This window comes from Drepanopeziza brunnea (genome assembly GCF_022702325.1).
Source record: "Drepanopeziza brunnea f. sp. 'multigermtubi' strain 214-2 chromosome Unknown ctg9, whole genome shotgun sequence".
NCBI classification, from domain to species: domain Eukaryota; kingdom Fungi; phylum Ascomycota; class Leotiomycetes; order Helotiales; family Drepanopezizaceae; genus Drepanopeziza; species Drepanopeziza brunnea.
The window spans coordinates 2,311,125-2,334,234 of record NW_027094072.1 but is presented as its reverse complement, the minus strand read 5'-3'; the positions used below and the strand labels follow the sequence as shown (position 1 = coordinate 2,334,234).

The 23,110-nt window shown below is 52.3% G+C and overlaps 7 protein-coding genes across 8 annotated transcripts; 3 read left to right on the top strand and 4 right to left on the bottom strand.

Moving 5' to 3' along the window:
• Positions 1 to 1,999: 1,999 nt before the first annotated feature.
• On the top strand, positions 2,000 to 4,813 carry L3040_005838 (uncharacterized protein; the record flags this gene model as incomplete). Its single annotated transcript, XM_066154670.1, has 1 exon — positions 2,000 to 4,813. The coding sequence occupies one exon, from the start codon at positions 2,000 to 2,002 to the stop codon at positions 4,811 to 4,813; it is 2,814 nt and encodes a 937-aa protein (XP_066011517.1).
• Positions 4,814 to 4,979: 166 nt separating this feature from the next.
• On the bottom strand, positions 4,980 to 6,238 carry L3040_005837 (uncharacterized protein; the record flags this gene model as incomplete). Its single annotated transcript, XM_066154669.1, has 3 exons — positions 4,980 to 5,863; positions 5,915 to 5,993; positions 6,053 to 6,238. The coding sequence occupies 3 exons, from the start codon at positions 6,236 to 6,238 to the stop codon at positions 4,980 to 4,982; spliced, it is 1,149 nt and encodes a 382-aa protein (XP_066011516.1).
• Positions 6,239 to 7,420: 1,182 nt separating this feature from the next.
• Positions 7,421 to 9,342, top strand: L3040_005836 (uncharacterized protein; the record flags this gene model as incomplete). The annotated part of the gene is made up of 3 exons (XM_007287836.2): positions 7,421 to 7,743; positions 7,799 to 8,296; positions 8,382 to 9,342. The coding sequence occupies 3 exons, from the start codon at positions 7,421 to 7,423 to the stop codon at positions 9,340 to 9,342; spliced, it is 1,782 nt and encodes a 593-aa protein (XP_007287898.2).
• Positions 9,343 to 11,888: 2,546 nt separating this feature from the next.
• L3040_005835 (uncharacterized protein) lies at positions 11,889 to 13,373 on the bottom strand (the record flags this gene model as incomplete). Its single annotated transcript, XM_007287835.2, has 2 exons — positions 11,889 to 13,055; positions 13,110 to 13,373. 2 exons carry the CDS (start codon positions 13,371 to 13,373, stop codon positions 11,889 to 11,891), a joined length of 1,431 nt encoding a protein of 476 aa, XP_007287897.2.
• Positions 13,374 to 16,094: 2,721 nt separating this feature from the next.
• Positions 16,095 to 17,769, top strand: L3040_005834 (uncharacterized protein; the record flags this gene model as incomplete). Its single annotated transcript, XM_007287834.1, has 4 exons — positions 16,095 to 16,412; positions 16,465 to 16,711; positions 16,768 to 16,918; positions 16,974 to 17,769. 4 exons carry the CDS (start codon positions 16,095 to 16,097, stop codon positions 17,767 to 17,769), a joined length of 1,512 nt encoding a protein of 503 aa, XP_007287896.1.
• Positions 17,770 to 17,913: 144 nt separating this feature from the next.
• On the bottom strand, positions 17,914 to 18,763 carry L3040_005833 (uncharacterized protein; the record flags this gene model as incomplete). Of its 2 annotated transcripts, none has more annotated exons than XM_066154667.1 (3): positions 17,914 to 18,066; positions 18,149 to 18,639; positions 18,724 to 18,763. In XM_066154667.1, 3 exons carry the CDS (start codon positions 18,761 to 18,763, stop codon positions 17,914 to 17,916), a joined length of 684 nt encoding a protein of 227 aa, XP_066011514.1. The 2 variants fall into 2 exon arrangements, with proteins under 2 accessions (XP_066011514.1, XP_066011515.1); XM_066154668.1 differs by having other exon boundaries at positions 18,050 to 18,085.
• Positions 18,764 to 20,864: 2,101 nt separating this feature from the next.
• L3040_005832 (uncharacterized protein) lies at positions 20,865 to 22,278 on the bottom strand (the record flags this gene model as incomplete). Its single annotated transcript, XM_066154666.1, has 5 exons — positions 20,865 to 21,253; positions 21,333 to 21,400; positions 21,470 to 21,855; positions 21,920 to 22,024; positions 22,078 to 22,278. 5 exons carry the CDS (start codon positions 22,276 to 22,278, stop codon positions 20,865 to 20,867), a joined length of 1,149 nt encoding a protein of 382 aa, XP_066011513.1.
• Positions 22,279 to 23,110: the final 832 nt, after the last annotated feature.

Below are 23,110 nucleotides of genomic sequence, written 5' to 3'. Positions count from 1 at the left end.
GCGGAGGGAGCGAAAGACATTTAAAACGACGATGCATCTTCACGAAAATGCACACACGTATATCACTCATGGCACACCGCGGTGCGAGGATTTATCTAGCTATCTACACGCAACACACGCGGAAAGAGATGTCCACATCGCAACGCAAGAGCTGAGAATCAACATCATCAAAAATAGCCGAGGAAAGGCAATCAATCCACCACCACCACCACCACAAACCTAAGCCCAAACCATCACCATCAATGAAAGCCCCGCTTGTCCAAATCACCCTGCCACCATACCATTTCTTTATCAATTCAACATTTGCCAAAAGAAAGTGTCCGCATCGCGAAATGCACTCCTCCAAGCGATACTTCCTCAAAGCGCCCCGTCGCCGCATGCGGCCCCAAATCTTCGCTTGCAGTAAAACAAAGGCGCCTCCCCTCCCCTTCCCCAATACAATAACCTAACATGCGAATCCTACTTCCTCGAATGCGTGAACACCCCAAGAGTCGTTACTCGAGTACAACACTATCTCCCCGAATAACATCTCGCTCAAGGCCCTAAAAACAAGAAAGAAAGAAAGAAGAAAAAAAAAAAGGAGAATAGAGAGAGAGAGAGAGAAAAAAAAAAAAAAAAAAAAAAAAAACATGGCGGGCAACACCCCCCCTCAAAATAGTGGGAGAGAAGACCCCAAAGGAGAGAAAGCCGATCATGATGATGATGATCTTTCGCCCCGAGCAGCAGCATCCGTCTTCTCCACCGCCAACAACAACAGCAATAACAACAACAACACACTCGCAACAGCAAGTCCTCCTCCTCCTCCTCCTCCCAGCCGCAGCCAACACGGGGCCCTAAGCATCCTCAGCGAACGGCCGCATAGCGCCGCCGCCGCCGCCGCCGCCGTGCAATCAGACCGCACCCCCTCAAGCCCAAGCGACGAAAGCAAGGGCACCCAAACCGAGAAGACGGTTCCCTCCTGGCTGAAAGCCGCATACCGCAAGTTCCCGCGCAAGAGCAGCCAGAAGAGCCAGCACGATTACGAGCACGACCACGACGACCAGAACGAGAGCAGTATCCAGGTCAACAACCCGTCGGTCTTGCTTCCTCCCCGGGGCCCCAGCCCCAGCTCTAGCGCAAGTTCCGCACCGCCAGCTAGAGACGGGGCCGGGAGCGGGAGCGGGAGCGGGGACGGGAATTCCCGCAGCGGGAGCATGAGGATCGACGCTCTGCTTGGGTTCCGTCTGCGGCCTGCTGCTGGCGCGGGGCGTCCTGGCGATGAGTTCGCGCCTCAGGAGCCGCTGCTTGTGGGGATGGCTATGGCTGGCGGGGATGCTGGGGCGGGGGCGGATTGCGGTGGGGTAGGGAGGAGGGAGGATGCGGAGTGGACGGAGCGATCCCCGGTCGGGGGGTCGCTTGCTGAGGCGACGTCGCTGGCTGGGGTTGGGGAGAGGGGGGTGGAGTTGGGGGAGGGTGGGAGGAGGGAGGGGCATGAGGAGGGGGTGCTGGAGGAGATGGAGGAGGTGAGGGTGATGTTGAGGGGGGGTGCTGGGACGGAGGAGGGAGAGAGTGAGGGTGAGGGTGAGGGCGATGGAGAGGATAAGACAGGCGGGCCGGCGGGAGATGGAAAAGTGAAGCCGCGAAAGAGTGTGAAAGTAAGTGTGATTTCCTTTTGCGGTATTCTGCATCCAGGCATCGTGTTGTCGCACATGTCTCGTTCAAGGTTGGATCTTGTTTGTTGTGTTTGTTTCGCTTGGCGAAGCGAATCCCAGTCGCCAGCCTGGAAAAAGAGAGGAGCGCCTTTGCAGTGGTCCCTTATCCAAAGAAGAAAAGAAGCCAGCGCTTTCTTTCTCTTTGGGGATGGGGAGATGAGCCTCTCTTTATCCCACATGAGTTTCCTCCCGTTTCCTCCCAAACTCGCTTTATCCCCATCTTCCTCAAAAGCCGCTGACAATCCCTCCAGCGTGAGATCCCAAAAGAAGTCATTGCAATCCGCCAAATGTTGCAAGCCAATCCAGGCATGGCGACCCACCCTTTTGCCATTCAAGGCGAAGCCGCCATCGAGGCCCTACTCGACGACACGTTCAGCCCCACGCACGAGCTCAACCTCCGCAATGTGAAGCTGATGGCACTTGTTCAGTCGCAGAGATCGGCACTGGACTTCCAAACAGTAATGGAAAAGCAGCTGCGTAGCGAGATGCGCGAAGTCTACGCCGCGAACGCAGAGCTCAGAGGGAAGCTTGCCGCAGCCGAGGAACAGCGAGGTGGTGATGGAGATAGAGACGACGCGGAGAAGTGCCAGAAGAAGTGTCGGGAGCTGGAGAAGAGGATCGAGGAGATGCAGGCGGAGATCAATGAGTACGAGGACGGCAATTTCATGACAGAAGACGATTGCGCGCAGATGAGTGCTGACAGAGACAGGAGACACCAGGAGGACACCGAGGACCTGAAGGCCGACATCGAGAAAGGGAAGCGTGAGCACAGTAGCCTGCAGAATAAATTCAAAGAGCTAGAGAAGGTGCATGAGCAGACGAAACAGGAGCTGCTCGTTGAGAAAGGATCGAACTCGAAGGTGTTTAGGGAGATCAAGGTGAACGAACTCAAACAGGCTAATGACAAGATTGAAGAACTGGAGGAGGAAAATAAACGGTTGAAGACTGAGTCCGAGACGAAGACTAAAGCCTCTAGCAAGGATTTGATCTCCAAAGATGACTGCACAGCACTCACCGCAGCAGCTGTCCAAGAGGCAGCGGACAAGATCAAAGAGCTCGAAAACGAAGTCGAGAAGCTGAAGGCCTCGGCCAAGACTAGCAGCGAGGACCTGATCTCCAAAGATGACTGCACAGCACTCACCGCAGCAGCTGTCCAAGAGGCAGCGGACAAGATCAAAGAGCTCGAAAACGAAGTCGAGAAGCTGAAGGCCTCGGCCAAGACTAGCAGCGAGGACCTGATCTCCAAAGACGAGTGCAAAGCACTCACCGCCAGCGCCATCAAAGCCCAAGAAGAGCGATTCGCCCGCCGCGAGGAGAGCCTCGCGCGCCACACGCAATGCGTCGCAGACGCAGACGCCCAAGTCAGGAAACTGAACGAGCAGCACGATGCTGAACTCGTGGCCCTGAGGCAGAAGCATTTGGCGACCGAGGAGCGGATCGCGGCTCTGGAGAGCCAGCTCAAGGTGGCGAACGATGTCAAGGATATACTCGCGAGACAGATGGGGTCGAGAACCGAGGCCGCAACTGCCGCACAGACGGCGCTCGAGAAGCGCATCAAGGACCTTGAGTTGACGCTGGGCAATGCCGGGCCGGCGAAGGTCGCGGAGCTGAAGAGGCAGATTGCCGATCTGAACGACCAAGCTTCGGACATCGCTGCCCTGAAAGCTGAGGTTGCTAGGCTGCAAAGGGCGTTGGAAGAGTGCGAAGGGGAGAAGAAGAACAAGCCTGATACGGACAAGTCGCTCCAAGAGCAGATCAAGGAGGTGAGGCGGCGGGCTAGGGAGAGCATCGACAAATTGTACGGACAAGGCGAAGAGCTGTCAAAGAGGGGTGTTGCCACGGACGAACAGCTGGTGGTGTACTTGGAGCAGCAGAACAAGACGTTGCGGAACCAGAACGAGGCTTTAGAGGAGAAGGCTAAGACTGCTGGAGCTGGGAGAACTGAGGAGCCGGTGCTTGATCCCACGAGGGTTGGATATAGCCCTGAGGCGTTTGAGAAGTACAAGTCACTCGCCGAAAATGTTGAGCGCATGAATGCAGAGATTAGAACTTGTCGCGCGGAACACCGGCCTAAAGCCGAGGAAATTAACAGAGCTGCTCTAGAGGCATCTAAAAACATGAACGCGGCGTGGGAAAGGAAAATGGAACTTCTCAGGGCAGCGGCCAAGGTAAAGAAGGACGCAGAAAAAGCAAAGAGTGCCGAGAAGCGAAGGAAGAGAAGGCAGTGGGCGGAACGCGTGCTCGATAAAGCCGAGGTGTATAAACAGAGGGCCAAGGATGCGGCAACTGCCCGAGCAGCCATTGCAGCACAAGGAGGCTTGGCTGAAATCAAGAAGCAAGCCGGGTATCTCGAAGAAGAAACTAAACTGCTAGAGGCGAAGGCAAAGGTGCGAGAGGCACAAGAAAAGCAGGCAGCGCTCGAGGCAGACATCAAAAAGCTTGACGAAGCGAGAGAAGAAGATGCAAAGATGCTTAATCCGTACAAAAAGTGGCTCGCGGACAGTAAGTCGCGAAATACCTCCCTGATAGCGATGGAAAAGCTGACCAAGGACATAGAAGAACTATTAGACCAATCTCTGCCAATCACGCATCCAGAGAGGGTTCAGGCTCGAGTAGATTCCAGGTACGCGTATGGTTGGCAACAAGTCAACGGCGCGATCTATGCAATTAACGACGCCTTGGTCAAGATGCAGGCCAAACGAGCCCTGTACGGCAAGCAAGAGGGCGACTGCGCAGCAGCAACAGAGTCTGGTAATCTGGCCGTAAGACTTGCTACCGATTTCAGCAAGAAGTTTGAAGATCGCAAAGATCCTCAATTGATTGCTCGAAGCGCCCTCTGGGCGGCTATTGCCCAATATTACTCTGGCGATGGTGAGACGGCTCAGAAATTGCTCGAGACGGTCGTTCCTAGTGATCTCGGAGCCGCAGACTCCATAATCTGTAGAGCATGGCTTGTTAAGAAGATGGACAGCAGCGAGGTTGAGAAAAGAGCGGAAGGATACTATAAGGGATCTTTGATTGAAAAGAAAGACCAAGAACGCCTCACAGGGGCGAAGAAAGAAACCGCCGGCTCATCTAGTTCTAGAAGCTCAGAAGGTGGGGAGAGTTCGGAATCTGGATAGTCTGGAGAAACTATTTGCAGCGTGATGAACGAGTCGAGCGTGTCGTTTTGATCGACACCACTCTAATATCTGTCATTTGGGTTGGCGTTGGATATCTGTCTTCAGTTTTCATATCTAGGATAATATCAAATTTCGTTTCCAGTCCGTGACATGAAACGACATGCCTTTACAATGATAATATGCTGCTGAAAGGGATATTCCAAACCCAACTCGCAATTCCCATCGCCCCAAGACTCATGGTTAGAGCCATGAGAAAATTGACCTCGTTGTTGTCGAGGATCCCTATAGAGCCGCTTTCCACGATCCGGCTGGGCTTCTCGTCGCCGAAGCTGGATTTCCGAAACTTCTGCCGGACGTCGTACTTATTCATGCCACCCATATTTTCGTCGAGTTCGGGTTCGATCGACTTTTCAGCTGCTTCTTCGCCAATGGGTTGGATGACGGAGTCTCCGCCCTCGCCGCTGAGCAGCGTAGCTTTGATCTCGGCGCTCTTCTTGTGGTGCATGCTGTTTGGTCCTGCTTTCGATACGAGAACCCTCCTCCCGCCCTCTCCCTCAATGATCCGCCCAGTGCGGGTATCTACAACACTTTGTTGTAGCCATCCGCCGAGGACGCTGTCCAAAACGCTGCCCAGAGCTCCCCATATAGCCATCGCAAATGCAAAGCGATTTCTTGCGTTCAGACCCCATCCTCCCAACTTTGGCGGGCAGAACGGGATCAGAGCGACGGATGTAGCGACAATGACCAGAGAGCCTAGGAGCCCTGACGCGAGTCCATGTAATGTCACACCTCCGTTCGTTCCCGGAGGGACCTCCCGCAGATTCCAGCTGGTAATAAGACGAGGCTTACTCTTGGATAGTATGCCTAGCTCTGAACTGAAAGTATCGGCTGCGACAGCGGCGTAGTTCGCGACGATTCCCACGACCAGGAGGTCCCCGGGCCATGAATAACAGTCCGTCGAGCTTCGGGGTAGGACACCATCGTTCCGCTGGTATAGCTGGTACGCGTGAAGCAGCGTAAGAAGCGATGCGACGCCGGAGTTGGCAAGGACTATTGGAAGGATTAGGTGCGTGAAAATATCGATAGAGGCTCGAGTCCTACCTTGAACATGTGTCCGCGCCCCTTCGCCCTCTGCCCCGGATGCGGACATGGTCAACTTCGCCTTGACAGCATGCTTGACCTGTACGAGTCAGTAGAGGTTTTTTTTTTTGTCAGACGACGAGACGATATAACAACAACCTTTGTGACTTTCGTGCCCGCTAGGAAAAACACAACCAGGAGGGCAAAGGGCAAGCTCCAGGGGTGGACGGCGTGCGCGGCTGCTGTCAACACGGCGGCGACGATTCCAGCTGGCGTCAGGGATTTATGGGCGTGTGCGCGCACGACCATGGCCAGCGTCACTGGCACGGCGATATAGGCCTTCATATTGATCTTCGAGACGGTGGTGGTGGTAGTAGTGGTGTAATCGAGGCGGTATTGATCTTCGAGATGGTGGTGGTGTTATCGAGGCAGATGGGGGACATCTTCATCACTGACTTGGTTGGGGTGAAAAAGGAATGCAATCGAATTGAAGCTCCGGCTGAGGTCATCCCGTCTCGAGGCGCCGTGTGATAGGAACACCCCTCCATATATGTGCAATCCGTGAATCTCTCCTTAACAACAAAAACAACAACAACAACAATAACAACACAATACCAGTCCTCGTCTTTACCCGGGCTGCCAGCAGATACGTCTACGATTTAGATTGTTAGCTTCGTTCGCATAGTAAGTGACCATCTATAATGATAGATCAACTCACCTACATAATGTTTTAGAAATCTTTCAATAATGTGAGCTGGCGAAGGAGCACAAGCTTGCAATGCAATTGCAATGCCAGAGGATGGTGAAGAAAATGGAAAAAAATTCAATCTGAAGGAACAGGGAAGGATCTATATATCCTTTTTACAATGCAAGTATAAGGTACTAAGAGAAGGATTAAAAGGCTTGACCCTACTCTTTTCAAGCTGGGGAAGGGGGTTACAAAGCTCTGTATGGCTGGCTACGCCCAAAGTTAGTGAATCTAACTTTATGATTGTGATGATTTTCGACATGGGGACAGATAAGCTGGCCGCGCGCGTAGTAATGAATGTACGTAGTAATCGTCGGCTCGCTTAAGTAGGCCTCCTTACAGCCTTTCAGTCTTAACGACGCGTTATTATTTTGTAGCAGATTCAAGATTTTCTTTACCTTGCTGCTTAATAGCAAGCTTGTTATCGATTAATAATACGATTTTAAAAGTTTCGCAATATACTCGAAAAATCCGCACTCGCTTCCGATCCGCAATCGCTTATACCGATTAAGACTGAAAGGCTGTAAGGAGGCCTACTTAAGCGAGCCGACGATTACCTTTCCAAGTTTCCATGGCGCCTCCTGCGTCCGGGACCCATCGAGCTCTTATCGGCCTCTCTTGTTCCTTCTACTACATTCCTGGCGGGTACCGGTACATGGCTCGAAAAGCGCGCAAGAGCTCAATGGTGGAGGAGCTCCGTTCTACGATATGACGATTATGCCCGACTCGTTCCTCTCAGGCTCTCGTTGGCTTAGGCTGTTGTCGTGTATGTGGACATGATGATTCCGTGGGCGCTGATCGCGGTGGTTGGTACCGCTGTCAATTGTGTCGAAAGCTCCGTTGCAAGCAAGTACCCATACAATGCCACCCAAACCGTAGACAGCCAGACTATCAACTCTCCTTATCCATATGAGTTTCCGCTGTTGCAGAATGGGTCCCGCGCGGATCGTGGGCAGTTCCCAATGCCCAAATGCCATGGGTTCCAGCTCGAGGAGGCGACCATCGACCAGGTGCAGCATGCCATGTCGAAGGGGACGTTGACCGCGGTCCAGATTGTGAGCTGCTACTTGAGGAGGACACAACAGGTGGATGAGTATATCCGGTATGCGACTTGATTGCCAAAGCAGAGCTGCAAGGTCTCGGCTAAGATATCGCAGCTCGGTCATGGAGATCAACCCCGACGTGCTCGAGATCGCCGCCGCGATGGACCAAGAGCGAAGAGGCGGGCATGTTCGCAGCCCTTTGCACGGCATTCCGTTCCTGGTAAAAGACAACATTGCGACGAAGGACAAGATGGAGACGACTGCTGGGTCCTGGATGCTGCTGGGCTCGGTGGTGCCGAGAGATGCACATGTTGTGCACCGGCTGAGAGAGTCGGGTGCGGTCTTGATGGGCCATGCCACGATGAGCGAGTGGGCCGATATGAGGAGCAATTCCTACTCAGAAGGCTACTCTGCTCGAGGAGGCCAGTGTCGCTCGCCATATAACCTCACTGCGAATCCCGGGGGCAGCAGTTCGGGTAGTGGCACGGCCGTTGCTGCTAATATTGGCATGTTTGCTCTCGGTACCGAGACAGATGGAAGCGTGATCAGTCCAGCCGAACGAAATGCCGTGGTAGGCATCAAGCCGACGGTTGGCTTGACATCGCGCGCTGGGTAAACATTTATTTGCATCCACCTCTGAAGTCTTCCAAGTTTCATTGAGCCCAAGTCAACAAGCTCATTGACTAACCGAGTCCAGCGTCGTCCCCGAATCCCACACCCAAGACACAGTAGGCTGTTTCGCCCGCACAGTCCGCGATGCAACGTATTGCTTAGATGCAATCTACGGCCCCGATCCCAGGGATAACTACACTCTGGTCCAGCAAGCTCCCAGTGGCGGCTTCTCCCAAGACCTCACCTCCTCTTCCTCCCTGGCAAACATGACCTTCGGCCTCCCCTGGCTCACATTCTGGCAATACGCTCCGCCCTCTCAACACCCTCCTCTCCTCGCCCTCCTCAACCAGCTTCAAGCCGCCGGCGCCACAATCCTCAACAACACCGAGCTCCCGACGCGAAACCTCGTCGTCAGCCCCGACGGCTGGGACTGGGACTTTGGCAGCACGCGCGGCTACCCCAACGAGTCCGAGTACACAGTCGTCAAGGCCGATTTCTACAACGACATCCACACCTACCTCTCCGAGCTCAACAACACCGCCATCCGCACCCTCTCCGACATCCTCGCTTACAACAGTGCCAACGCGGGCAGCGAGGGCGGCGTCCCCCGCGTGCACCCGGCTTTCGCCAGCGGGCAGGACGGCTTCGACGCCAGCTCCGCCTGGGCTGGCGCTACGAACGCGACGTACTGGCAGGCGCGCGGGTTCATGCAGAAGGCGACGAGGGAAGATGGCATCGACGCCGCGCTCTTCAATGGCGGGACGGAGCTGACGGCCTTGCTGGTGCCGAGTGATGTAGGCCAGGTCACGAACGTGGCGGCGCAGGCGGGATATCCGCTGCTGACCCTCCCAGTGGCTGTCGGTGCGGAGACGGGGATGCCGTTCGGACTCGGCGTGATGGGGACGGCGTGGAGTGAGGGGGTGTTGGTGCGGGTTGCGAGTGCGGTGGAAGATTTGCAGATGAGGCTGGATGGGGAGGCGGGGGGGAGGACGAGGCCCGAATGGTGGGAGTTTAGGGCCAGGAATATTCCTGTCAATAATGTTTAGGTGGGCTGATACGGAGACGGTGGCCTTCATCACGAGGTGATCGTGATCTGCGCTTCTTAGTGCTGCTGTCCATCTGTCTACTATGGCTCTTTCTCATGTGTGGGTGTCGATTCAGGTCTTGCGGAGCATTTTCACGGAGATATTAATTCGGGATTGTCAACAGCATCAAAGATTATAGATCTTACTTATCGAAGCACAGAGCTGGCCAGCCATCTACCAGAAATAAAGGGTAGCCACGAGGCCAAAAGAGACCTATTCCGTCGAGTCTATCCACCCCCTCCCTCCTCGCCAAAAAAAAAAAGAGTATCTTGCGAGCAAGTAACATACCAGCTCATAAATATTCACCAACTCAACCCTAAACCCAAAACGGAAGGAGCAAGAACGAAGTCAGTCAAGTATATATATATACATACATACATACATACATACATACATATATATTTCCATATTCCCATATTCCCATATTCCCATATTCCCATATTTCTATATTTCCATATATATATATCTACCCAGCTCCAGCAGCCCAACAAACACACACACAAACGTTCTTCCGAGCGCGCAAACGGGCCTGCGCTGCTGATTGCTAATCGCTGATATAAATTCCCCCTATCCAACAACGCAATCCGAGTCGGAATCCCGTCGTGGAACCTCTCGCGTGTGTCTAGCGGCTGGCGCTCGCTCGGGAAAGAGGGGAGGTCGATGGGGTGGAGAGTTGCGGCGATTTTGGTTATTATTTCTGCGCTGTGGAGTGGTGCGTTGCTGTGAGCGGTTCTGTATTTGCTTTACGTTGAATTTTTTTTTTTTTTAAATTTCTATTTTTTTTAAAATTTTTTTTTTTTATTTTTGAGAGAGAGAGAGAGAGAGAGGGATTTGTACGCGTACGCATATACCTATGGAACGGTACTTTCGTCTGCATATATATATATATATATATATATATATATCCTACCTATTCTGCACCAAACGAGAACATCCATCTCTGGCTTAGCGCACTACAACTGATCTTTGAAGCCGTCATGTGAGTGAGGACCGGAACAGGAGCCACGGTTGCTTTTGGACGTGGTGCAGGCTGTAGGTAGTGGAGAGATCTTACTGTATTAGCTAGGGTCTCAATATAATCTGCCCCCTCGCCCTTCCGTTTTGTTTCGCTACTTACCTACTGAATTGCGACATGCGTTACCGTTCTGGCTTCTTTGGCTTGGGCTTGGCGTGAGATTGGAGCTTGGGGCGACTTGGTATGGTCAGTCAGTCACATGGGACTTTGGGCGGGTCTGTTTGGCTGGCTGGAGCTACCACCGGTAGCTAGGCTCGGCTCGGCTCGGCTCTCGGTTGGAGCACGCTACCGGTACCTTTTCTATCGGCAAAGCGTTCTTCACAGCCGGCTGGCTGCACAGAGTACCGGTACACTCGATCATCCGAGCTCTTCCTCCAACCTCAAGTCTAAACCCAAGCATCCAGCCAACACACAAAGAAACTAACCAAGCGCCCAGCCAAGCCCTCGCATCCGACGACAATACAACATTCCCTGGGATGCGACGCACCCGTGGAAAGATATCCACACACGGATGATCGAGGCCGTATCCCGCACCAGCTAGATCTTTTCCCAGGCAATACAACGGCTGGCTCGAGGCCAGGGCTCTGGGGTAAGTGACAGCGTTGAAAAGAACGCCAGGGGAAATTATTCAAATGGAAACAGCATATTACGGATCTTAAGCGTGGATACGATACTTTATGCTTAGATGCGTTGGCACTTCAAGACTGTGAGGAGAATACCTAATACTGTAAGAGACAGGGGTCACGTTTTGGAAGATGCTCTTTCACTCCCTTTTCGTAGATGTCGGCTTCGTTTTGGTGTTATCTGCTTTAACCATCGAGTCTCTGCGCGCTCCCCCTCTTAAAGCCGGCTTGGAATGGCTGCAACTGGACGCTCTTCTCAGTTTACCGTACTCTGCGGCTGAGCTCATGCATCGAAAGGCTGTGGAACGGCGAGGATTTTCCCGCGATGATCCTGTCGTTTCGGACAGGACATCTTCCGCTTGTTTACTCTTGGCATGTTCAATCGATGACTCGATGTACCCAGGTCTGGCATATGGTTCGAAAGCAAGCCCGCTCGGGTCAATTTTCGGTTATTGCAGCCTCATGACCTATATATGAATTACACAGAGGAGAAAATGACACTTTTCCTTGGGGGTTTTTGATCGGAGTAACATACGTGGAAGAGAGCATATACTTGCTGTACGCAAGTCGGTGTGGAAGATGCCGTCCTCAAGACGGAAAAAAGATTACTGCAGCTCCTTGCGCCTCGGGCTTTTTGAAAGACATTTCCCCGTTGTTGGAGAAGCTGGAATACGCAGCCGATGTCGCGACTATGGATGAAAATAGCGACCATGTGAAAGACGTAGCTAGCAACTACATCGCGCCGATATCATGAGGCTGATCAGACATGCAGTAGCAACTTGCGTTATCTATTTCTCTAATACTTGTACGGAGCGAGAATCCCGAGAAAGCAACAGTACAAAAGAGCCTTCCAACTTCCCATGTCCGGTCTAGCCTCTGGTGTGCGCGACGTGCACCTCATCCAACATCCGCGCCTCTCGCACCCTGTCCTTGCTCAGCCGATATGCGTGTGGCAGGTCTACCTCGTCCCCCTTCTTCCCCAAAATCATATCCACAGCCGCCTTCCCGCTCAAAAAAGCATTCGGCATCCCATGGCCCGTGAATCCTGCGCTGACCCACAGTCCTGTGCCCCCACCGAGACCCAAGTCTTCCGTCACTTCGCCTACCCACGGCCTTTCGTCACGGCTGTATCCCATGATACCGCTCCACTCATAGCTAGCTTGGAGTTCCTTCTGCTCGCTCTTGATATCGACGACGGTATTGATTGCCGTCCGGAGGTACTCGGCAGCAGGAAGATCGATGGATGAATCGTCAGACACCCCAACCCCAGCATTGGCTGCGTATGAGCGCCCGCCACCGAACATCAGCTCGCCACCGGCGTCATTTCTGGCGTATGGTCGCTGGATGAGGTAGTCATCCTGGGGCTCACTCTGCCGCCCGATTCCGACAAAGCCATACGAGTAGTCGAAGGGTGGGTTGGAACTGCCGGGCTTCATCGTCGGAGGCGGAACGAGACTGCTCATCTCTCCTCGCACAGGGACAATCAGATCGCGGAAGTGAGGCAGCAGGTGAGACGTGTAGCCATTAGTGGTGAGCAGGACTCTCTTCGTACCGATCATCCCTCGCGGGGTGTGCACGATCCAGGATCCGCCACCCACCTCCTGGAGGTGCGTGGCTGCCGTGTTGGTCTGGAGGTTGAACTCGGGGGAAGAAGCGTCCGAGTTTTCTCTCAAGAGCTTCTCCAACATCCAGGAAACAAGCTTGTAGGGCCACAAGCTCGCAGCATGTTTCTGAAGGAACGCGCCCGACGCGTCCGGGATCCGGAGGTCTTCTAGCGAAGGGCTTGTTGAGTCCTTCCCGATGACGGAAACCAGCGTTGATATCTCTGGACTCTGGTTGAGGGCGTTCTCGAACTCCGTTACGCGGTGCTCGAACAACTCCTGGTTCGTATATGCGTGGGCGACAGAGAGCGTTCTCCACTCGCACGGAATCTCGTTTTTGGCCACAAGTTCCTTGATGTGTAGATAGTTGCGCATTTCAAAAGCTCTGATCTCCGGAGGGCTTCCGTACACAACCGGTTGGCAATGGCCTCCGTTCTACAATTGGTTAGATTCTCGTTTCCTTCGGCGATCCGAGGAATGTAAGCTCACTCGGCCCGTTGCTCCCCAGCACGCTTCTCGTGCCTCGAGCATCACGACTTTGAGCTTTCTCCCTGCTTCGTCCTCTCGTATGAAATGAGCAGCACTGGTTCCACATAGCCCACTTCCCACAATAACCAGGTCTGCTTCCGCTGGAAGGCATTTTGTCGTTCGATGTCCCAGGAGGGTCTGGGACGGCTGGGTGTGCCAGAACGACTTTGTAGAGTTGGGAGTTGGTAGCCCGGCTTGGCCGAGCGCCAGCTTCGCCACCGTCATCGTCTTTTCGCAGATGGAGAAACTCGAAGGCCTACAACCGATGAGGGGAACCAAAATGTATATCCAGACTCTCTGAATCAAAGAATAGGAGCTGGCTTGAACTGAAAAGGTAGGTTATGTTTACATAGACGTTTATATAGGTAGATATACGTGGATCGTGGGGCACTCCGAGCCAGACCCCCGTGTCGGGAGGTGTTTTAAAGTGGGGTGAAACATTCGATTCATGCCATCTCGATCACTATCCACACCGATAAAAAGACTATCATGATCGATTATCTTATATTATAGGTTTGTATGTAGCGTAAATGATCCTGTTCACAGTTCCCTTGCTAGATCACAAGGCCTATCGCTTAGTTGGAGTGTAGCCTGGAGGTACTCGAACCTGTAGCGTAGCACAAAGAATATCAACCGACGATACTATCTATGCATGGAGATCAACCGGCCTTTCCGCTCGAAACTTCTCAAATCCCTAAGCTGCATAGCATAATCTTTTATCGGTGTCAAAATGTGATAATGCTTGATGATTGAGCATTTATATAGAGTGATGCCGGGATGCGGTCCCTGTATTAACTCACCCCGCTATGACCCTCCATCCATGATCTCGATCAAAACGAAAAACGAAAAACGAAAAACGAATGAGATATTCACGATATTCAAATCCTAGGGAAGTACCTCGGTAGCTCATCTCCGACCCGAAGCTTTCCTTCATGATCTGTTTACCGCGATAGAAAGACTCGAGCCGTTACTCAAAGCGTTGAAAGTAAGTGGGCAGTAGAAAGCCCCAGGGAAGAAATATCTCGCGACAGCTTCGTTCAAAGGTTATATATAACCACTGCTGAGATATGATCATACTCGTAGAGATCAAAGATATAGAGTTCAGATATCCCTGGGTGATAGTATACTAATCTGGCATTTTTAAGAGTGTTATGCGCCTTCCTTGGACGTTGGACGACGGATTTGACGGCCTCGGTCTCGTTGGCGCTGGAATTCGTTCGGGGCAAATTACTAGGTAGTCAGAGACTCATCGTCGGCCCGCTTAGATAATAAGCCTCGTTATATCTTTTCAGTCTTAGTCGGCGTAAGCGGTTGCGGTTCGAAAGCGAATGCGGGGGGGGTTTTTTTTTGCTTTATTATTGATTTTTGTGTATATAAAATACAATTTGCCATTCACCTTTTGATTTACGATTATATAACTGCATTTTACGATTATTTAAAGGCTGAAAACGCATAAGTATAATAGTAATTACTGTGATATAAAAGAATTTCTAATATATACGAAAATCCGCACTCGCTTTTGATCCGCGATCCCTTACGCCGGCTAAGTTTGAAAAGATATGAAAAGGTTTACTTAAGCGAGCCGACGATTAATACTAACCTCGCAGCTTGAGCCGCTCGTGAATACTATCAACGATTCAGGTATTCTGACGTCGAAAGGTCATCCGGAATATTACATACCTGAAACCTTTGAATATTTTGTCAGACTGTTAAAGAACAGTATGCTCTACGAAAATGCATTTGAACGAGGCCCCCTCGGTTTTCTCCTGTTCTTCTTACCAGGACGGCAAAATGGATAACAAGGAGCCTTTGACCGTTAATCCATTGCTTCTCCGAAAGCGCCTAGAAGAGCTGAGAAATGACCCATTCGTATTCAACCTAACATAAGGAGTTTGAATACGCCGGATACACAGCTCGGCGGCTTGATTTCTTCAATTTCCGGGTCAAGGCTGCTCAACTAAGATACAAATGTCTAGTACCACCACGATCCTGCGCTTCGGATCTCGAGAAGGTAGCGGCGCTGCTTGGGCCGTCCAATTTTGAGTGCTCGGTCAGTCTTCTCACTTCATCGAAGCTAATTCTTACAGTGATGTTCCTCTCGAGACGGCTTTCTGTTCCTACGATAGCGTCCTTACTCCAAGCTACCACCTCAAAAAAATCTATTCCCTGATGCGTAATTCGGATAACTCAGATCGGGCATCAAAAAAGAATATCCATCGGTAAGGATCTATAGAATTGCAGACCACACTGCCTTTGACTCTTCGATCCCTGACTGTGATAATGATACTGGGTTGTCCCAACGGCTTGATCCAGAACAGGTGTTAACCAGAGCTGTTTAGATCATCGATTCTAAGGGCACGAAGGGGCTTTCAAAGCGTATCTATGACCCAGCAGAATTTCTTCCCTAGTGGGCTTAAGTCGCTAAAGATTACGAGGACAACGGGCTTCATCACGTTTCCGCTTTACTATACCGCTGGCTTTATCCATCCATTTCGGACGCTGTATCCAGGCAACGAGATTTATTTATTTAGCGCAAGGAGAGCTCAATCGTCTGAAAATTCGCTTACTTGAGTTGACCTGCTCCTCGTGTTTCGGCTATCCGTCAAGCTAGCGAAGGCGGTATTTGGCAGCTCTCGAGCTACAGCGATGCTTTTAGCCCCCGGCTTGTTACCTACAGAAATCTCGAGCTCTATGAATGTGTGCATTTGAATATATCTCGGACGTCTACCGACTTGGTGATCGGCGAGTGGCGGCCAGTCACGGAACTTTGACGATCCCCCATCTCTCCTCGTGCCATCAACACCCGGAGCGGGGAAGGTAGCACTGGTACAATGCGGAGGGTTTCTTCTCCAGATTTTCTTCTAAATCAATAAATCAAAAGTTTTTTAAAAAATTATGCTTTTGGCATTCGAACCTACACCATATAAGCGTCCCGTTTCTCTCGCCATGGCTACCTCCAATAGCGCCGACAAAGGCGACGACGAAACTCACAATGTGGAAATTGCTGATACTGCAAAAGCAACCGCTGACCCATCCGTCCAAATCTATGCGGATTTCTCAGCGAACAATGACCAGTGGAAGGCTATCCAGAACAAGAAGCTGCTGAGGAAAATCGACGTTCGGCTGCTGCCGTTCCTCATTCTGATGTACCTACTCAACTTCCTCGATCGATCGAACCTGGCGCAAGCACGTCTGGGGTCGCTGGAAGCAGACCTAGGGATGAACGGAACGGATTTCAATCTTGCCACCAGTATCTTGTTCGTGGTACGTCTTCATTCTTCGTCCGTTGAGGAGTACCCTGGCTGATGATGCCCAGGGATATCTCACTATGCAACTCCCATCAAACCTACTCTTGACTCGAGTCCGTCCATCTGTTTATCTGGGAACTGTAATGACTCTTTGGGGTGTTGTATCTGCATCTCAGGCGGCAACGAAGTCTTTTGCCGGGCTCCTTGCTTGTCGAATCTTTCTTGGTATTACGGAAGCTCCGTTCTTCCCCGGTGCAATTATGTTGCTTAGTTCGTGGTACACTCGACAAGAGCTTGCTCATCGGATTGCTTGGTGTAAGCGATTCTTCACCCCTGACTTATCCTTGATGTCATGATGCTGATGGTTGAAGTTTATTCGGGAAGCTCTCTAGCGAATATGTTCGGGGGCCTTCTGGCTGCCGCTATTCTGGGCAACCTGGATGGAGCTCATGGGATTGATGGATGGCGATGGCTGTTCATCATCGAAGGAGTTATCACTGTGGGAATAGCTATCACGTCCATGTAAGACGATCGACATTGAACCATCCCGAATCTCCAATTGACCATCTACCCACAGCTTCGTGCTTCCCGACTTCCCTGGCACTGCAAAATGGCTCTCGGACGAAGAACGAATGTTCGCTCAGTGGCGGATGATCGACGACGCCAAAGAGACCGACGACGCGTCCTCCACCTCGCTGTGGACCGGCCTCCAGCTCGCCCTCGGCGACTACCGCCTCTACATCTTCATCCTCTTCCAGCACCTCTCGCTCCTCTCGCAGACCTTCCAGTACTTCTTCCCCACCATCGTCAACACGCTCGGCTACGACCGGATCACGACCCTCCTGCTCACTGCCCCCGTCTGGCTCGCCACCTTCCTCGTCTCGCTCTTCGTCACCTGGACCTCGGGCCGGTCCAGCGACCGCTCCATCCACATCGCGTGTCTCATGCTCGTCTCTCTGCTTGGCAACATCATCGTCGTCTCCGCCACCAGCACCGGCGCGCGCTTCTTCGCCATGTTCCTCATGCCCATGGGCGCCGTCTCCGCGTACCAGATCATCATCGCTTGGGTCGCGAATAGCTTCCTCCGGCCGGCGGTGAAGCGATCGGCCAGCATTGCCATCTGTAACATGGTCGGCAACACGGCTAGTATTTATGGCTCGTACATGTATCCCAAGTCGGACGGGCCGAGGTACCTGGCTGGAGGGGCGGCCGTGGCTGGTGTGTGCCTCTTGGTGGCCGTGTTTGCGCTTGTGCTGAGAGTGGTGCATGTTAAGGAGAACCAGAAGCTGGAAAAGCTTGAGAATGAGGCAGAGGTTGGCGATCTGGGAGAGCTGCGCCCAAGGAGAGGACTGGGCTTTAGATATGTCATCTAGAAAGAGCTTGCTGGTTTTGACATATCCTAACTGCAAGGGAACCGCCGAATCAAAGCACAAGATGGAACCGCATTGATGGACTTGTTAGGTCTGGGTCTGGGTACTATATGTTCGTTCTTCTTCTCGCTGAATCACTTGAAATTCCTAGACCTGCTTTTGGCAATCCAAGGGCTTCGAAGCTGTCGGTTCCTGTGCCAAAGTCCTGTACACCACTTTTGATACAAGCTCCCACGACAAAAGAACCATATCCTCTCGAACGTTGAGATACCCTACAAGATCGCTACTCCATTCGGCAGACTAACCACTCCACCAAGGGCTCAACCCCGTCAGTACATTCCTTTATCCGCCAGATGGCAAGCGGAGACGATAGGAGACTCACATTCAATGGCACAGTACTAAAGAAGAACGTCCACTTCCCCAATCGCGCACACTCAGCCGCCAACCGGCCCAGATCAAAAAGCTCTCCAACGGGCATTCCCCAGCCAGCCAGCAGCCAGGGCGTCCGGCTCTGAAAAGGCAGCGCCTCAAATGCCGGCATGTCCCTCGCCACAGCCGCAAACCTTCTCTCCCAGATCCACCTCAGGCTCTTCTCGCACGCTTGGACGCCGATCGCCGCCAGAGAATTGTCCGCCGCGTGCGCGCTCGCTCCGGCATCCGAGAGGGCAGCCAGCGCCGCGACGAAGCCGGGTGGATGAGCAAGATGTCGCCGGGGAAGAAGTCCACGCCGCCCTGGAAGGCCGACGCGCTCGAGGTCGGCGACGGGGATCTCGGTCGTCGCGACCAGGGCGGGTGTGAGGTCCTGCGAGGCAGCCCAGGCGGCGTAGTCGAGGAGGACGCCGCGGCCGACGAGGCCCCCGTTGGCGACCCAGACTCGCCCGTGGAGATAGGTTGGTTACCGAGATATGCGCGAGAGGCCAGGGAGGGACGTTTTCTTGGGCTGGAACCCAGGCTCACTCACTGTGGGTTCCGATCTTCGTGGTGGAGAACGTCTCATCTTACGTGCATCTATTGAAATACACCTCGTGATCCTGATATCCCGTTGTCGCGTTTTTGACATCCGCAACCCAGTCAAATCTTCCTTGCTCTCCCCCCTCCTTTTCTTATTTTATTGTTTTTCACGTTTCGCGCTTACCGAAATGCCGGAACCCCGGAACCCGTTCCCCTGGGAGGTGCTCTGCGTGTTCAGCGTCTCAATCTCGTCGTTCACCGTCCGAGGCGCCTTGTGGTGGATCTCTTGGTGGAGGGCTGGCGGTGGAAGCACGGGACCTGGGGCACGTCCATCCCCCAGTCGGTGGTGACCCGGATGCCGTGGGCGATCTCTCTGCTCGCGGCGAGGGTCGTCTGGGGAGTCAGCCAGCCGAGCTCTGGGGTAGACGGGTAGAAAGTCCCCATGCGTTGCCGGGCGGTCCGTCTTTTTGGAGGGGGAGGGCTGAGAAGGGGGGTGCTGGGGATGAAGACATGCTTGATATGTCGATATAAAGGGGTTTTTTTTTCAATGCTGATCTGTAGACGTTGCTTCAGCGAGGCAGGCTAGAGCGAGACGTGAAAAACAACCGATTTCAGCACATACATTAAGGAAGGAATTTCGGGGTTCTTTTGCCCTTCTCAAACAAATTCTCGCGCTTACGAATGGATTTAATTAAAACTAGAGATGTCGAGATGAATCTTCTTCTGACTTATAATTTGCTAGCGAGTCGTTGCGAGTAATTGCAAATGAAACAGCACATGCTCCTTATGCTTTATCGCACTTTGCTGAAACCTGGTTTTCCGAATTGATAGCTGTCGTGCGGTAAATAGGGTTATACTACTGGAAACTGCCATGTACATTCCAGGTCTACTTTTGCATAACGACAGCTTATAAGCCATATGATGATGGCTTCAGTCTGTGGATCGAGAGCTATGGTGGCCAATACGGTCCAGGCGGTGGGGAGTTCTTTTATGAGCAGAATAAGGAGTTTAGTAATAGGACTGTTAAGGAGAAAAGAACCCATGACATCTGTTTAAATGCTTTGGGTATTATCAACGGGCTGGTTGATGTTTTTCTTCTTCATCCTCTGGCCTACATTTCGGATTTGAAAAATTTCCGGAAAGGCTTTGAAGCGTACACAAGGACAAAGTCCTAACACCTCAGATGCCGGTTGACTATAGCATGGCTGATGATAATCCGGATAACATGCTATCTACTTATTTAGTAGCTAGATTGGAGTAATTCCGGTGATACTGGGCTTATATAGGACTACTTATTATAGCGGTGATAATTTTTTGAAGAGTCAACATTATCCTCGCCTCGGTGTTTTCGCCCCTTTTTCAACCGAAGGTGAACTTCCAGACTACCGCGTCCATTGCCTCAATGCCAACCAGCCACTTCTACTTCTCGCCTTACCCTCTGTAAGACGACGATGAGTCTCTTGCCAGCTTTCCAATATCTATTTTAAAAAACAGAAAAAAAAAAAAAAAAATCACAAGGTGCGATCTACTAACTTCTCTATCTGTGACCTGAAAATTAGGAGCACCGCTTATAACTCAATCGAATTCCATCATCCAGTACCCACTAATGTTTTTTCCTCATCTTACCCCAAAAAAAAGGGGGCGCGGAGGAGAAGTTAACGTCTGAATCCGGATTTTCCATTCAGACTTCAAATTGCTTTCCTAGCTTGCAGCGATACATAGATCATACCGTATACTCACCACCCCATCACTTATATATGCATATTACTAATCCAGACCGAGCTTTGTTCCTATTTATTGAATTTTCAAGTCACGTTCTCATATCAAGTAAACAAAACAGATAAGCGACCGGAGCCCGACGGAAGTGTCAACAATTAATCAGCCACCCATGATAATATATCATTCGCTCATCCGCCATGTATGACCATTTTGACTGTTCCAGAGCCTTCAAGAATCTCGCTAGCTGATGATCATTATACATTTTCATTTTTTTTTAGCCAAGCTCTTATCATGTATAGAGCCAGCCGGGCAGCATTTTTACAAACCATCCAGTTTCGTTACAAGTCATCACAGTCCTCATATCATGACCTCATGGCTTCATGGCCTCATGGCCTCCGCCCCCCCCCCCCTCACCCCACTAATACGTACTAGCAGTCCGCCATCCGCCCCGTCTTGATCTCGACCGTCCGGGTCACACACACCTCGTCGTCGCTGGCCCCGTGCAGGATGCGCTCTTGGCTAACCGACGTGACCATGCCTTCCCTCGCCGCGCCGCGGCCTACGACGGTGAGGTTACCGTTCTCGGCGTCGACATACTTGCGGCTCGAGCCGAGCTCGTACGTGCAGCCCGTGGTGTCGCGCGACTGTTTCAGCGCGTACGGTCCGGAGCTCCCCTTCCGGCGCCCGGAGGACAGGCTGGAGCGGAAGAAATTCGGTAGGAAGCGCGTGAAGAGCGGCTTGAGCGTGGGGCTGCAGGCGCACACGATGGTGGCGTGGGCTTCGATCGTGGACCAGATGAGGAGGATCGTCGTGTCCCCTGTAAGTAGGAGGTTAGTGTCAGCGGGTTTTGCTTGGACCAGGTTTGCGGTGATGAGGACGGGCGGGCGTTGCCTTACAGGTTATGTCTTCTGAGTTCAGGAGGTTGGCTACCGACTTCAGGCGGAGGACGGAAATGACGCATACGCTATTGGGGGCGTTAGTCCGTGGCCTTCCAGAGGAAGAAAGGTGCCTTTCGGCTTCTGGTGTGGCTTACGCGAGTCCTACGGCGAAGATGCCGATTAATGATAGCCTCTGTCTTAGGGGCAGCTGCAGCTTCCAGATCTCACGACATGGGAGGCTGATGACGAATATGTCAGACATGATATTGAACGCGGCGGCGGTGAGGTAGGCTTTAGGTCGGTTGAGGCATTTCGTGCTGGGCAACATCATGAGCTTCAGGTCCCAGCTCGCGGCGACGGGGTTGCAAGTAAAGATGACGACGAAGATACCCGAGATCGTGTACGATATCACAAACGCGGCGGTGAGGTAGACGAGTATCCGGAACCGCTTCTTCTGAAAGAGGCGGAGATAGAAAGCCAAGATGGAGATTTTGGAGAGTGCTAACGCCATCGCGTAGGTGTTTCCGATGACCATATTCAACTTCGGTCCTGTTAGTGACTAGTTCTGGCGGAAAAGAAGCAGAATGATGGAACGAAACACTTGCCTGGAGGAAAGTAGAGAATTTAATGACATCAACCTCCCAAAGGTGGGTTCCAAGTCCATAAGAGCATTGAACCATTTCTGTTATGCACATCGCCGTTGCAAAGATCTGACTCTGGTCAGCTTGGTACTTGCTAGATATTGAGAACCCAGTCAACTGACCCACGCCGCAGCAATGAGATAGTCGTCTGGCCCAAGTTCTCTCGAGATGCGGCTTCTTGTCCAGAGGCGTAGCCCTAGCCAGAATGTCGAAAATACCATGCACACCGAAGCTGACGTTATCATTTGCCAGCTTTTGCTGGCCCCGAACGGTTCATCATAGTCCGCTGGCTTCACGCCGGCCGTCGGGATTGCTGTCGACATCGTTGTTCGGATATGGTGACTCTGATTGGGCAGCGCGCGCACACGATCGAGAGGACAAGATAGATTTCGCCCCCAGCTTTCCCAAGATCTTTCAAGCCGGGAAGCGGGAAGCGGGAAGCGTTATATGTCAGGGCCTCGGGTCTCTGAAGGGCAGTGAGCGCCGTGTGGACTTGGACAGAATCGTATCATGCAGATAGAAAAAGAGCGGGACCGAGAGCAAAGCATCGATTGCGCTTTCTGGGGTCGTGGAGATCACTGCTTGGACTTCTTGGACCTCTCGGGCTCCTTGTACTACATCCCAGGTGTAAGTATTACCCCTCGAGCGTAGGGTAACCAGGGGGTTTAAAGTAGAAAATTAACTTTTGAGGCACCATCGAGGGGTAATACTTAGGCCTGTACCGTGGTATGTGCCAATTATCGATTCTGTCCACTTTCTGACGAGGCGCTGCTGAGAACCCGGGAGTTTGGCCCACTCAAAGGAGCTTTGACAGCAACGTAGAGTGAAGCACTGAAGCCAAACCACCGGCAGGCCCGTGGGCCACGTCAAAATCGGCTCGGGGGCAAGAGAACGAGGGGACCCCGGAAAGCGGACTTGTCCACCGTTCGTCAAACAATCTCAATTCCACTTCACCCGACTCGCGCGCCGAGACATCACGGAGGAGAGGGAGGTAAGTCAGCAGTTTCCCAGTCCAAATCGCTACTCGTGATTCGTAGATCAACATGGCTAACACGGCTATCAACCTAGGCTTCACACGCGTGGAGTCGGCTAGACTGCTTAGGTGAGGGGTGATCTGACTAAAAAAAAGCTATTGTTTGAAAAATACTTACTCCG